This window comes from Trachurus japonicus, chromosome 7 (genome assembly GCF_045865225.1).
Source record: "Trachurus japonicus isolate A0001 chromosome 7, Traja_1.0".
NCBI classification, from domain to species: Eukaryota; Metazoa; Chordata; class Actinopteri; order Carangiformes; family Carangidae; genus Trachurus; species Trachurus japonicus.
In genome coordinates, this window is record NC_140913.1 from 32,908,325 (window position 1) to 32,922,283 (window position 13,959).

The 13,959-nt window shown below is 38.6% G+C and overlaps 1 protein-coding gene across 1 annotated transcript; it reads right to left on the reverse strand.

Annotated features, from left to right (window-relative positions):
• Window positions 1–2,644: 2,644 nt before the first annotated feature.
• On the reverse strand, window positions 2,645–12,327 carry pfdn4 (prefoldin subunit 4). Its single transcript, XM_085783172.1, has 4 exons — window positions 12,222–12,327; window positions 10,285–10,392; window positions 8,501–8,641; window positions 2,645–3,026 (listed from the first exon to the last, which is right to left on the reverse strand). Exons 1-4 carry the CDS (start codon window positions 12,243–12,245, stop codon window positions 2,895–2,897), a joined length of 405 nt encoding a protein of 134 aa, XP_085639298.1. The 5' UTR covers window positions 12,246–12,327; the 3' UTR covers window positions 2,645–2,894.
• Window positions 12,328–13,959: the final 1,632 nt, after the last annotated feature.

Consider the following 13,959-nt stretch of genomic DNA (forward strand, 5'->3'; position numbering starts at 1 on the left):
CCATTATTAATCTTTCATTCATGACAGGAGCTGTGAGGTCACTGATTTGCTGCAACATCAGTTTCTCACTCAGATAAACCCGTTTCTCATTAGAGGTGTGTGTTTCTGCCTGATAACGGTGACATTATCATATTTTCACACAAATGTTGAAAATTAAATGTTTCTTCTTCTAAGACTTTGACTCAGTGGGTCGAGTATATCGTCTCTACTAAGGAGAAAAATCAGTTTATTTTTCTGTTGGCTGCTGCACCAGCCAAAAGTTTATTCTAATGATAAAAATTGGAAGAAAAATAATAATAATTTACTGTCACAGATCAACAAACACAGGAAATATTGATATTTTTTATGATGAAATGTGGGAAACTTTGATGTTTTCCTTTTTTAAAGTGCCCAAAAAAAGAAAAGAAAAAGATCAACCGATTATCAAATTACCTGCCAATTAATATGTCCTGTTGATTAAAGCAGCTGTGAAAGCCTTAGTCTTTTTAATTGCATCATTGCATATTTACTAATGGTTGTGAAGGCAAAATATTCAGATTTCAAAAGTCAGCTGTGCACTGAACATTTGGACATTAATGAGTTTTACACAATTTTCCTGTGCGATATTTTACAAAAAAAGAAATGAATGGAGACTGTCCACTGAAACACAAGAAGTGTTGAGTTTGTATTAACGGTGTAATGCAGTAATTTAAAAAAAGACAAGCAAGAGTCAATCACAACCATCAAAATGTGGTTTCTTATTAAAATGTGACCAATTTCCCATTAAAATTGGGACAAAAAAGCCAATTAGCTTAGTTTAACTTCTGCAGTTTGGGCAATAATTATGGCTCCGGTCACTATTTTAGTAAAAATGTCCGTAAAGGTCATGCAATAAAATTATATTTTATTGTTTTAAGTACCCAATGCAATTACACCAAGTCCCACTGGGGGTCCGAGTGCCGCTGTTTGAGAAACACTGATTTAATCTCTAAACTCAGGACTTTATCTGAAGCCGTGTGACGATGGAGTGATGAAGTGTTTGAGTAGCGAGGGACAGGAAACGATCTGTTAATCTCCTCAGTTCAACATCTGTTTTATCTTGAATGAAGTTTCACACAGTCAAATTCACTGTTGTTTTTCCTCTGATAAACAAAAGTTACCGTGTTGATGATGCGTCACTGAGTTCTCCAACTCCAGAACAACTCAGCTTTTTTTTGTTCTACTTTTCCTGGGCTGGGAGCAGCTCGGCGTGGCCTCCTGCTCTCTGCCTGTCATCAGGTGGTTTTGCATGAGCTGCTTGTGATCACTGAGCTGTAGCAGATTTCAGAGAGAGAGAGCACGGACTGTTGTCCCTCTACAAAGACTGGCCACCACAAACCAAACGCACACACACACACACACACACACACACACACACACACACACACACACACTTCTGTCTCACCCTTTAGCAGCATCAGTAACAAGCTGTAGAAACTCTGTGCAATTTGAGATTAAAAGGTACATTGTGTAGGAATTCCTCCCATCTAGCGTTGCGGTTGTATATCACAAGCAACTCAATCGTATTTTTCATGCTGCATTCACGTGAAATCGGTTAGATGGCAGACGGACGACAGCCACTGCACGTAACGGCATAAACAAGCCTCTATGTAAACAAGTGGTCCGTCAGCACGAGGCAAAACAACACACGTGACAATATGTTGTCATGGCGATGTGGCATTGTTTTACCGGCTTTCTCTCGACTTCTGTGACTAAAATGACATCTGGTTTGTTAGCGACGGCCGTCTGCCCGACTGCAGGTGAATGCAGCGTCAGTGTAACGCTCCATTCCTCCTCACTGCGTTACCGCGGTGACTTTTCACAGACGCCACCTCGACCTGAGCCGACAGCTCCGGTGTCTCCGCTGAGTTTCCATGGTTTCCTACCGTCACGCTGCCACTGAACGTAAAAACATGGCAACACCACATGGCAGCCAGCACCGAGCTTACCCGCTCCATGTAGATATGAATGATATGAACGGCTAATTCAGAGCTGAAAGGAACACTTCACTTTGTTGATGGGGGGATTACTGGTTAATGAAAAATAGACTTTTGAACCAAATAATCGATTTACCTGAATAGATAACAGGAGAAGTTACACAATGTCCCTTTAAAAAAACAAACAAACTTGGATCTCGTCTACTTCACTTGCTAATTCTTGACTAATTAAAAAATTCTGTGTTCGCAGTTGAAGACGAGATAAATCTAATCTAATAAATGTGTATGTGTGAGTGTGAATGTGTGTGTGTGTGTGTTCGCTCCAGCTGTGACTTCACTATTAATTGGTTGAAACATGTTTAGCCTTTATCTAAATAAATTACAACAGCGGCAGCAGCAGCAGCAGCAGAGGGTTCTGGTTTAATCAGCTTTAACCTGATCTGTGGTCTCAACACCACCACAAAATATTTAACAAGATGGAGCAGGTCGGGGTATTTGCGAGTGCTTTTAATCTGAAATATTCACACACACTCAAACAGGACGACTTCAGTTAAAACTCAACACTTCTGTTCAGTTCCTCATGTTTTTACTTCAGCTTCACCAACCGAGTAAAAAAAACAAACAAAACAAAACCCGAAAACAAAACAGAACCAGTGTCAACATTAAATAACGAGCCAATTACGATACAATTAACAACTATGTGCATTTATTTAATCAGCTTTTTGATTTGTTTTGTCTCTGTGGATTTTGTTTGCCAGATTTTAACACATGTAAAAAGACGTCAGACGCTACGATACGATGCGTTACGAACCGAAGCTCCTCGTGTCGACGCTTCGTTTGGCAAAAAGTGTTTCCTGTGGCTGTGAAGCGAGAGCGGCGTTGAAAAAAGAAAAGAAAAGAAAGTCCGTCTGTGTCGGGGAAGTCACTGCGTGTCACTGCTCAGCTTTCGTCGGCCTCCAGGTTTATATTGTTTCCGAACTTGGCGTAGAGCTGGACCTTCAGATCCCCCAGAACCTGCTGAATGGCCGACACCTGCTCCTCCAGACCTTTGACCTCCCGCTCCAGCGTCTCCTGAGGGGGACAAAGTCACAACGAGTTATTTACTTGAGTAAAAGTACAGACGTAAACTCCTTATCAGATATAGTATTACTCCAATACTAGTCAAAGTAGCTTAGTCGAAATATTAAAAGTGAAGCTACTAAAGCTACTAAAAACATTTCTCTTCTCTTGTGCTTATGGCTGAGAATTTTAAATCTTAATCTTGGATTTGCACTGTAAATCCTATTAATTGTTTTAATACAAATAAATATTTGATGCTGCAAACTCATTTTATGCTCTGTTTTGTATTTTATTATATACTGTAGTGTATATTTTTTTTCCTCTATCCTTTCCCTTTACTTTATTTTATTCTTTTCTTCTTGCTTTTAATGTTTCCTTTTTCTTTAGTTTTTACTATTTTATGTTTTATTTAAATTTTCGTTTCTAATTCTTACTGTTAAAGCAGAAGTAAGCGATATTTTTGTGTTAATATAAGTCTTAAATAGTTCTATCTTCCGACAGCAATCACTTACATAGAGTGTTTGGACCGAAACACGGGTCTGTCAGTCACTCTGCTCTGCTCTGAGCCGAGGAGAAAACTTCCCTTGTATCCTACAAGTTTTATCCAATGAGGAGAGAGAACGGCATGCAGGGCTGTGTGTGCAGCCAAGGGATGCGCCTGAATGTGGTGACGTAGGGACGAGGACCAATAGATCCATGACGAGGGCGGGGGCTGCTAACTCCATCGGCTGACAAGACGTTATGGTGCGTTCAAGCAACCCGTAACTCGTGTTTTTCCGACATGTGAAGTCCTACCAGTTCGATCTGGTGCGAGTTCACGGGTCGGAAGTTACGATTGGCCGTTATAGTGACTTTCACAGGCAACAAGTCGGAAAAACACGAGTGGGTTGCCTGGAACGCTACAAAGTCGTAAGTCGTGACTTGAAGCTGTAACTTACGGTTTCAAAAGCCTGCCTGGAACGCAGCATTAGCCAAAACGACCGGATCGCTTACTTCTGCTTTAAATGTAAACAAAACATTTATAAGTTATAAAGATGTTGTAAAGCACATTGAGTTGCCGCTTGGTCTGAAATGCGCTATATAAATAAAGCTGCCTTGCCTAAAGTATTTGACAAAAAAAAAAAAGCTTAAAAATCTCAAACATCATTTTTAGTGCAATTAAGAATAAAATAATGCAGATTCCACTACATCATGTTGACGAAAGAAAAAGTAGCAAGTGACGAGAGCATCAATAGAAATGTAGTGAAGTAAAAACTACAAGCAAACATAATAGGTATCCCTCCAAAATAAAAGCACAGATGCTCCAAAAATGTACTTTACTGTAAGTAAATTTACTTTGCTATTGTCTCAGTGTTAAGTCGCCGCTTCATCAGAAAACATTTTCTACAACCAGGAGGAAACTTTAGTGAGGAGATAAGAAAACGTTAGGCGACTATATAGACATAGACATGTCTATATATATATCTATGTCTATATGTGTACGTACGTGTGTGTGTGTGTGTGTGTGACAATCTTCAGCAGATGTAATGAGTGAGATGTTCTCAACACGTTTGTCATTCACTGCGAGTCCTCGTCAACCAGCGCAGACCTGAGCGCAGATGAAGGTGTAAACACCGGAACCGACGGAGACTCTGACTGATCTGAGCTACAGCTTCACTAAGTTCTCTGTGTCTGCGCCTCAACATCTGGAGCATCTGGAGCACCGACACCGACTCTGACACAGCTGCACTGAGGAGGATCTGAAAACGTCCTCTGTGGAAACGAACGACCATCTGGATAAACACACACACGCACGCCTGCAGCGTCTGGCTCTGTTGTTGTGCTTCGTCTCACCTGCTCGTCCACCTGAAGGACGCCTCGTTTAGTCAAACACTCACTCGTTAAAAAGATTTGTCACCGCTCACATCTGGAGTCTGGATACCGTGTGATGTGTCCGAAAGCAAATGAGGAGTTTTTTTACTAAATGTTGAAGCTTTAAACATATTTATATATATAATATGTACATTAACTACTTCTAGGCAGGTAAATACAGTATATCGAGGGCCCGGCTGATTAATCGATCAATTATAGCCCTTTAGAGAAAAATAATAATTATTGAAGATTTGTATATCACATTGTACAATTGTTCTTCCTTTTTAATTTGATACATATTTCTTTTCTTCTCCTTCTTTTTTTCTGTTATACTAATGCTAGCCTAAGTTATTGTATTTCCTCTTAGTTATTTGATCTTTATTTGTTTTTATTTTGTCCTATTGCCACCATATATTATCACCATTTCCTGTAAAGGATTAATAAAGTACTATTAAGTATTCTTCTTCAAAAGTTGGCCGATAGACACCGATGATAACACTTATATTTTCACTAATAAAGTGCAGGAATATGACTTTGTTTCATGTCCTTGTGCTGTTATTTATCCAGTAGGGGGCGCTACAAAGTTTTATTCATAATAACTTCACGGTTTATAACGATGGAGGAAAGAAAATGAGAGGATTTTTTTTTCAAATCATGATTTACTGGTGATTTTATGACGCGTTGCTGATTACCCACCTACCTGTTATTTTAGTTCATTCGCTGCTTCACCCAATAAAAGTATTTGAATATAGTAAAATGTTCTCCCTTCAATTTATATATTTGTAACATGGGTTTAAACTATATTTAATAAAAGCTGTTAATTTATTCTAATAAATACTCAAACAATAGGTATTTATTGGTCTACACAGCAAACTGCAAATGGAAATATATATATTTTTTAATTAACACTTGTGATTGCACGGATGCGTTTCTCACAGTAATTAAAACCTACGACGTTAAATACAAGTTTGGATAATGTGTTACACTTTTTAATCCGACAGATACTAAATCATTTTCCTGCACAGTATATAAATAAATAAGTAAATAAATGAGCGTTAAGAGGCAATTAAATTAAAGCAGATATCAGTGGAATGTTTTTGTTAATATAAGTCCTAAATAGTCCTATTTTCCGTCAGCAATCACTTACATGAAGTATTTCAGCCTAAACACGAGTCTCTCCGTCACTCTGCTCTGCTGTAACCCGAGGAGAAAATTTTCCTTGTGGGATACAAGTGTTATCCAATGAGGGGAGAGAACGGCATGAAGGGCTGTGTGTGCAGCCAAGGGATGCGCGTGAATGTGGTGACGTAGCACGAGGACCAATTGATGCCTGACAAGGGCGGGGGCTGCTAACTCATGGTGCGTTCAAGGAAACTCGTACTTTGTGTTTTTCCTTCCTGTGAAGTCATACCAGTTCGATCTGGTACGAGTTCACGGGTCGGAAGTTACGAGTGGCCGTTATAGGGAACTTTCACAGACAACAGGACGGTAAAAACACGAGCTACGGGTTACCTGGAACGCTACCAAGTCGTAGTTGTGACTTGAAGCTGTAACTTACGGTTTCAAAAGCCTGCCTTGAACACAGCATTAGCCGAAACGGCCGTGCCGATGATATCTGCTTTAATTATCAGCTACATTTGTTCAGTGCAGAAGTTTTGAATTTAGTGCAGATCTGAATTATCTTATTGAATTTCCTCAGGCGGACGATGACAGCTCTCTCTCTCTCTCTTTCTGTGCACGAGTGGACGAGCTCAGGGAAAAATACATTTTAATACAGTGTGTGTGAACGGACGCATGAAGCATGTGAAACCTCCTTTTCTTTTTTTCCGTGGGGCTTTTGTGGCAGCGATGTCCTTCAACCAACACGTGACTGACTGTGACTCTTTTCTTTTTTGCAGTTCCAGTTTTTCACATTCACTTCAAAAATATTTCCCCTGTGAGAAATAAAAAAAAAATGACACGAAAAAAATGACACGAAAACACTTGAGGCTCCACTCCTCCCACCTGTGTGATTCTCTCCACAACCCAGAAGACCTTGGTGTGCTGTGAGTAATCTGCAGCTGCTCGGTGATTTAAAACCGTAAAATACACAACATCGGGTCGGGAACAAACGCAGAATGACCTCGATGTAACTTAAAAGGTAGAGTCTTAAGAAATAAAATACAGACTTAACAACTTAACAGAAATCCTGCTTCACCCAAAAAGATCTTTTTCTTGTTCATTTAACAAAGATCTCCATAAAGACGGCATCGTTTCCAGAAATATCGGTGTCCACAACTCTAACGCCTTGCCTTGCCTTGCCTAAAAGCTGTAGTACGTCTGCCACACATCAACAGCAGAAACAGAGAGGAAGACAGAAAGCTTCCCCGCTGGATTCAAACATTAGAAGTGGATTTTAAATGTTGACTGGGAGTCGTGTCAGAGCAAATATGACGATGATGATGATGATTTAACAGGAGAGATTCAGCTGTTGTTGTTGTTATGTCCATAGACTGTAAACCTGTATACAGGTAAATATACAAGATATGTTTTGGGCGTCTACACGAAAAGGCTGGGCCGGCGTTTTGAGATTTTCCCACTCTGGGACCTGTTCCCAAAAAATACTGTTTTCGTTCCCCCAAAACGCTGTTTCCATCTGGACGAAACGCCGAAACAATAAAATAATTAAAGCAGAAGTAAGTGGTCCGGTCGTTTTCGCTAATGCTGCGTTCCAGGCAGGCTTTTGAAATCGTAAATTACAGCTTCAAGTCACAACTTACGACTTTGTATTAAGAATAAAACTTATGTGGATTCATTGGAACCTGTATCTTCAGTACATTTTTTGAGTGGAGAGATACTTATTTCTTTTGCTCCACCACATTTGATGGACAAATATTGTACTTTTTTTTACTCCACTACATTTCTAAAGGCTTTATGCACAGCTCCACTACTTCCTGAACTTAAACAAGCTCCTTTATTTCCTGTCTTACACTATTGGACAAACTGATTCATCCAGGTGTGTCTGACCATTGTTGTGACTACTGAGGTCAGAGTCAGACACACCTGGATGAATCAGTTTGTCCAATAATGTAAGACAGGAAATAAAGGAGCTTTACAGCATACAGCCTGTTGATGCTCTTTTCCTCCTACGTCAGCTGATTTTCTTTGGCTAAACTCTCATACAGAATAAAATAAACTGACGAAACGCTGAAACAATTAAAAACTTATGTGGATTCACAGTAACCGTATCAGTGTGGACGGGCTCTGAGTCTGCAGATGTTTTGGTGCAGTCAGGACGTTTCTGGGTGGAGTTGGTGTGTTTCCACCATTTCTCCTGTTGGCTTGACAACGTCCAGTCTCTGTGTTTGTGGTAGCAGCAAATATTCAAAGAAGGGTTCAATGTGTTGTATTGAGAATGAGTTTTACTGGGTCATGATCTCATTTGGCCTTAGAGCAGTGAGATAAAAGATGACCCAGATCAAAACAAGCTCAGTCACAAACAGACAAACACAAGATGTGGACGAAACCCCGACCTGTCATCATCAGACCGGTTTCTGTATCAGTCACAACAACGCGTTACGTCTTTAACCTGATGAGCTTGTCTTAATGAGGCTTTTAACTGGTGATCACAGGGGAAACACTGATGAACTCCTCACCTTCGCGGCCTCCAGCATCTCCTGCGTCTCTTCCTGGGTGTGACTGATAAACACGTCACCGATCTGATAAGGGATGAGTAGAGCGTCGTCGTCGAGCATCATCAGGTCGTCGCCGGCGTCCTGCAGGTCCTGCAGCGACTTCTGCGTGGACACATCAACAACAGAGCGTTACAGAGTTACTCTGTCCGATATGTATAATGAAGACTGTCTTAGATCATTTCATGAACTTAGACAAACCTATAACTTTCCTGGCACCTCTTTCTTTTTTTATTTACAGCTGCGCACAGCAATGCGTACATGGTGTCCCATGGAATCAAACACTATTAATTCATCCCCTAATGCATCTTTTGTACACTGCAAAGATAAAAAAAAAAAGAAAGGTTTTGTGTCTTATATAGTATATAATGAGCTACAAGGAAGATTAACTGGACCCGCAGGCAATGTTCTTGTCTGGAATATGGATACTAAAGACTACGGGTTTAGCATCAACTGGCAGAGAGTCTGGAGTAATATTTCCATATCATCCCGTAATCACAATCATCAGTTAATTCATTATAAGTTAATACAAAGATTCTTTCTATCCCCAAGACGATGCTGCCAGATCCATATTACCCAGAGCCCACTATGCCAACTATGTCCTCACCAAGTGTTGGGCACATACATGCACATGATGTGGGAATGCCCTGGGGTCTATTCCTTTTGGCTCAGTATTTCAAATCTTCTTTCACGTTTAATCCAGACAAATATACCTTGTTTACCACATATATTGCTTTTGAATGATGACACCCCGAATTTATCATTTCTTAATAAGAGAGTACTGTTTGCAGGTTTAACTGCTGCTAAAAAGATGTTGATAAAGAGATGGAAACCACCACATGTTTTAAATGTGTATCTGTGGAAATTATCATTTTATGAAATTTTGTCACTAGAAATTTCCAGTGCCCGTGCCCAAAAGGCAAAGGTAGAAGCTATACATAACCTAGAAACGGCAGCTGAGAATGTCAAAGCGTTGTTTTGATGGGCTTGTGTGTTTTTTTTTTTCTCTGTTTCATGAATATGTCTGCTATGTACTGTTGATAATTATTGATAACTATTGATTTATTTTCGTTTGTTTGTTGTTTTTGTTTTTCCCTGTAATCACTCTAACCTAATGTTACCCCCGGGACAAGGGTGGGGTCAAGGGGAATGGATAAATGGAACTGTAATGAAATAAAACAAAATAAAAAATTGATCACAAAAACAGAGCGTTACAGAGTCTGAGTCTGAAGGTCGTTAAACGAACACACGATGAGAAAACAACTCACTTCACTGTGACTCATCTGAACAAACTGCCAAAGAAAATGACCAAGTGTTGATTCAACCTTATGGTCACGGTGGAGGCGGCAGTTTACACTGGTAATAAAATATATTGTTTGACTCTGAGGTGTTTCCAATGTTTTGTGCTGACAATTTATATCCATGAGAACAGACTGAAGATAGGAAAAGAAAAAAAAAAACTTCCAGTGGTGCAATTACGTTTAACAGAAGGACAATTACACAAAAACAAAAGACCCCAAAATAACCATTTAGTTGAATTAATACCTCTTTAAAAAAAAACAGTTTCAACAACCAGTGAACGTTATAACCCTCCTGAAAGTAAAGTAAGACTAAAGAAGAAATAAACTACAAAACTAATCCAATATCCAGTATCGATCTGTCACAGGAGAATTAAATGTTATTATTATACCAAAAAAACACATTATAATTCTCTCTCTCTCACTCTGTGAACTCTCGATCACATTTACCTTCTTTGCATCTATTTCACTTTTAAGTTCTGTCATCCGATTCGTGTTCCTGGCAAATTTATTGATCTTCTGCTGGTCCTCAAAGGTGACGTTAACATCTTCTACAGCCTAAAAAAAGAAAAAAGAGAGAGAAAAGAAAGAAAATTAGCAGTGGTTGAGGAAGTATCAGGAGCTAATAGCACAAAATGTCAAAATACTCCATTCACACTAAAAGTCCTGCACATTCACAAACTTTGCTGTAGATGCAGGTGAAGAATCAAGTGAAGCTAATTTTCCCCATTTGTTGTAAAATAATGGATTATATTTTATAATCTGTAATCTGTAATTTTATAATCTGTAATCTGTTAAAACTGTAGCTATTAAACAAAATTGTGGAGTTTAAATGCATACTATTCGTTGAAGTGAAAACAATATATCATGTTTGTTTAAAATCTGATTCAGATCATTTTAATAACTTCATTTTTAGCATAACATGAAGCATCTCTAACACATATTAGAAGAATAACTAAATGTAATTGTAATTCACTTGCCCAGCAATAAACACAGAGTAGTTATCTACACTGAATTCTGCTTTGATAATTTCCCATTGCATTGAGAGATTTCCACATATGTTCACCTTATACATAAAAATGAATGAATAAATGACAAAAGCATACAGTATAAAAAATGCAACCCAATACAAAATCACATATTTATCTGTGATATCACTAATGACTGTATTTCACATGTTTTAAATGTATGATTAAAAGCAACTGGTCATGTAAGTTAGTAAAGTTATGTAGTGCAGTAAAGAGGACAATATATTCCTCTTAAAGGGAAAGAATATAAATAGTAAGTGTCATGGAAATTTCACAGAGTTAAGTTGAGGTCAAAGCATTTCCAACAAGGAGGATAACATGAATGTATCATCCCAAACACACATCAGTGGGATATCACACACTATAATACACCTACCCAGCAAAACACACAAAGAGTAGCCTAGTATCTACACTCAATTCTGTTGTGTGTTTTGATGCTTTTATAGTTTTTGCATTGTGCAGCATCACACGGAAATATTTTCATAATATTCTGTCCACCTCATACTGTTTATGTTTGCAGAAATAGAGGGCAAAATACATAAAATAATGCTACCTAATACAAAATACCTTATATTTATCTATGGCTTTACTATTTATTCAACTATGTGCTAATGCATATTGTGTTTGGTAGTTTAATCTGTAACAACAAACTGCATTTCACATGTTGTGTGTGAGAAATGTTGATGGAAAGCAACTGGTCATGTTGCTATGTTAGCAGATATATTTGTGCAGTAAAGAGGAAAACATATTCCTCTTTAAGGGGAAAAAATAGAAATATTACGTGCAATGAAATTCAAATTATTGACCAGACAGTGTAATGTTGAAGTCAACTGTTTGAATAAATATAATGTTTGCATTTCCACTGAGGGAAATAACCTAAATCTACAGTTTAAGCCCGTTTTATCCAGATGAACAGGACACATGAGTGGACACTAGTGCTGCTAGCTGAAGCTAACGTTAGCATACCGGTGTTGTCCTGTCACTGTCACTGTTATCGGGAGTCACAGCAACTCATTTAGCCTGTTACCATTCATTACGATTACCGTTATCAGTTTACATATCATTATGATTAGGATGGTGAACTCTCAGCTTGGTTAAACACTCAACAATGAACTAGTAGCAGTGTAAATCTAGCTAGCGCATTAGCCGTGGAGCTAACACCTAACGGTAGCTGCACGAGGGTGTGACTGGGACTATAAATATCCCTAACACCGGCGACTGAGGCTGTTTGTTTTGTTTTTGTTTTGTTTTTTAACACATGCAGTTGTATCCGTCTGTTTCTGAAACCACAGACCTGTAAACGACGGAACACCTCAAACACAAGAGGAGTTTTATTTAAAATATATAGTTTTAACTTACTACAGGTCCCTTCACGGCTGCCATCTTGGCCTCTTCGTGTGCTCAAAGACGGCAGCGCTGAACACCACAGTGCGGCTGCAGCGCCATCCAGCGGTACATGCAAAAATAAATCTGTAGTGTTTTTGTAAAAATATGACAGTAAAATGCATAATTTCGACACTTTTATTCATTTAATGAGATATTATTGTTGGCATTCGATGACACAACTTATTTTCAAACAATGAAAATGATTTAAAGGGGACATATTATGCTCATTTCTGCTTCTTGACATGGTACCTTGATGTCTAAAAGTAATGTTACTGTAGTAGCTTTGGACAGAAAAACCAAAATATTGAGCACAGCTGGGTTCTCTACACACCAGTTTCACAGCCCTGCTCTAAACGCTGAGGTAACCATGGGAGCGAGGGCTTGAATATTCACATCACCTGGCTTGTGATATAATAAGGCGGGTGAAATTAAAACGGCTTGTTAAGAGACACATTTTCTTACTATGGCAGTTTACAAAATATTGACGTAATTGTCAAAACTGACGTTTAAGGGGTGAGGAGGCACTCCGGATACACAAATACACATACTAAAACAATGAAAAAGTGAGTTTTGCATAATATGTCCCCTTTAAAGGTAGGCAAATTCTCCTACCACCATAGGGTCGGGTCTTGATAGCTTTTGTTCGTTCTTAAATGTAAGAAAAAAAGGATTTTGATTTGTGTATTTACATTTATGAATGTGCCATTTGGATAAAAGGATAATAAGATTAATGATGTAGTACTGTCTAATTTTGGTAAATGGAAAGACAGTGAAGCCAAACAGTAGGAACAAAGGGAAAAATCTGGCTCAATAGAAATGGAAATCAAATTACAGATGTCTACCCAGAAACTGGTAGAAAAAGGGCAAGACCAAAACAAATGAAAGACATCTTCAGGGCATCACAAACAAAAAGAGCAACTTGTATCTGTGACATTTTTAAAACGTTGTGAAAAGAAGACTTTAGAAGGGTATGTGGATTATTTTGAAACCATAATCATAGCAATAGGTTAATTTCCTTTAATTATCAGTGCATGTTGTTTTGAGATCCTCGGGGCAGAGACGTGAGCTGCTCAGGGAACACAATGGAGGTGAACGGTACAGATCCCCCTGTCGCTCATCAAACTCATCAAAATAATACACAATCCGACAACTCCACAACGCTCTGGTGGAGAAGCTGTGACCTGCACATTCACCACGCTATGAGATAATCATGTATAATTATGTAACATTACAACACATGAAGCAAACACACGGAACTACTTGCATTGAACTATCCCTTTAATTTAGACAGTCTTTTTCAATTTCTCTCGTTACATTACTATTTAATGAACCTACCCCTATGACTATAGGGATTATGGCAATAGGTGAATTTGCCAAAATGTTGAACTATCCCTTTAATTTCGACACTTTTCTCAATTTAATGAGATATTATTGTTGGCACTCGATGACACAGCTACTTTTCAAACAAATGAGACTTAATGTAGCGTGAATCTGCCCACTTACTCACCAAGGTAAGAAAATGTAGGTCATTAAAACCACAAGGGACAGTTCAACTGGTGTGGTTTACAATTTGACTAATTAATCATATTAAAAAAAAAGTGTGCAACCTTGCTGAGGGTATGTCAGACTAGTTATTATATCAACCGGAACTGCAGCTCTGTAAATATTTCAACAGCAAACAGAACTGCACCCAATTTCAAATATTTACTGA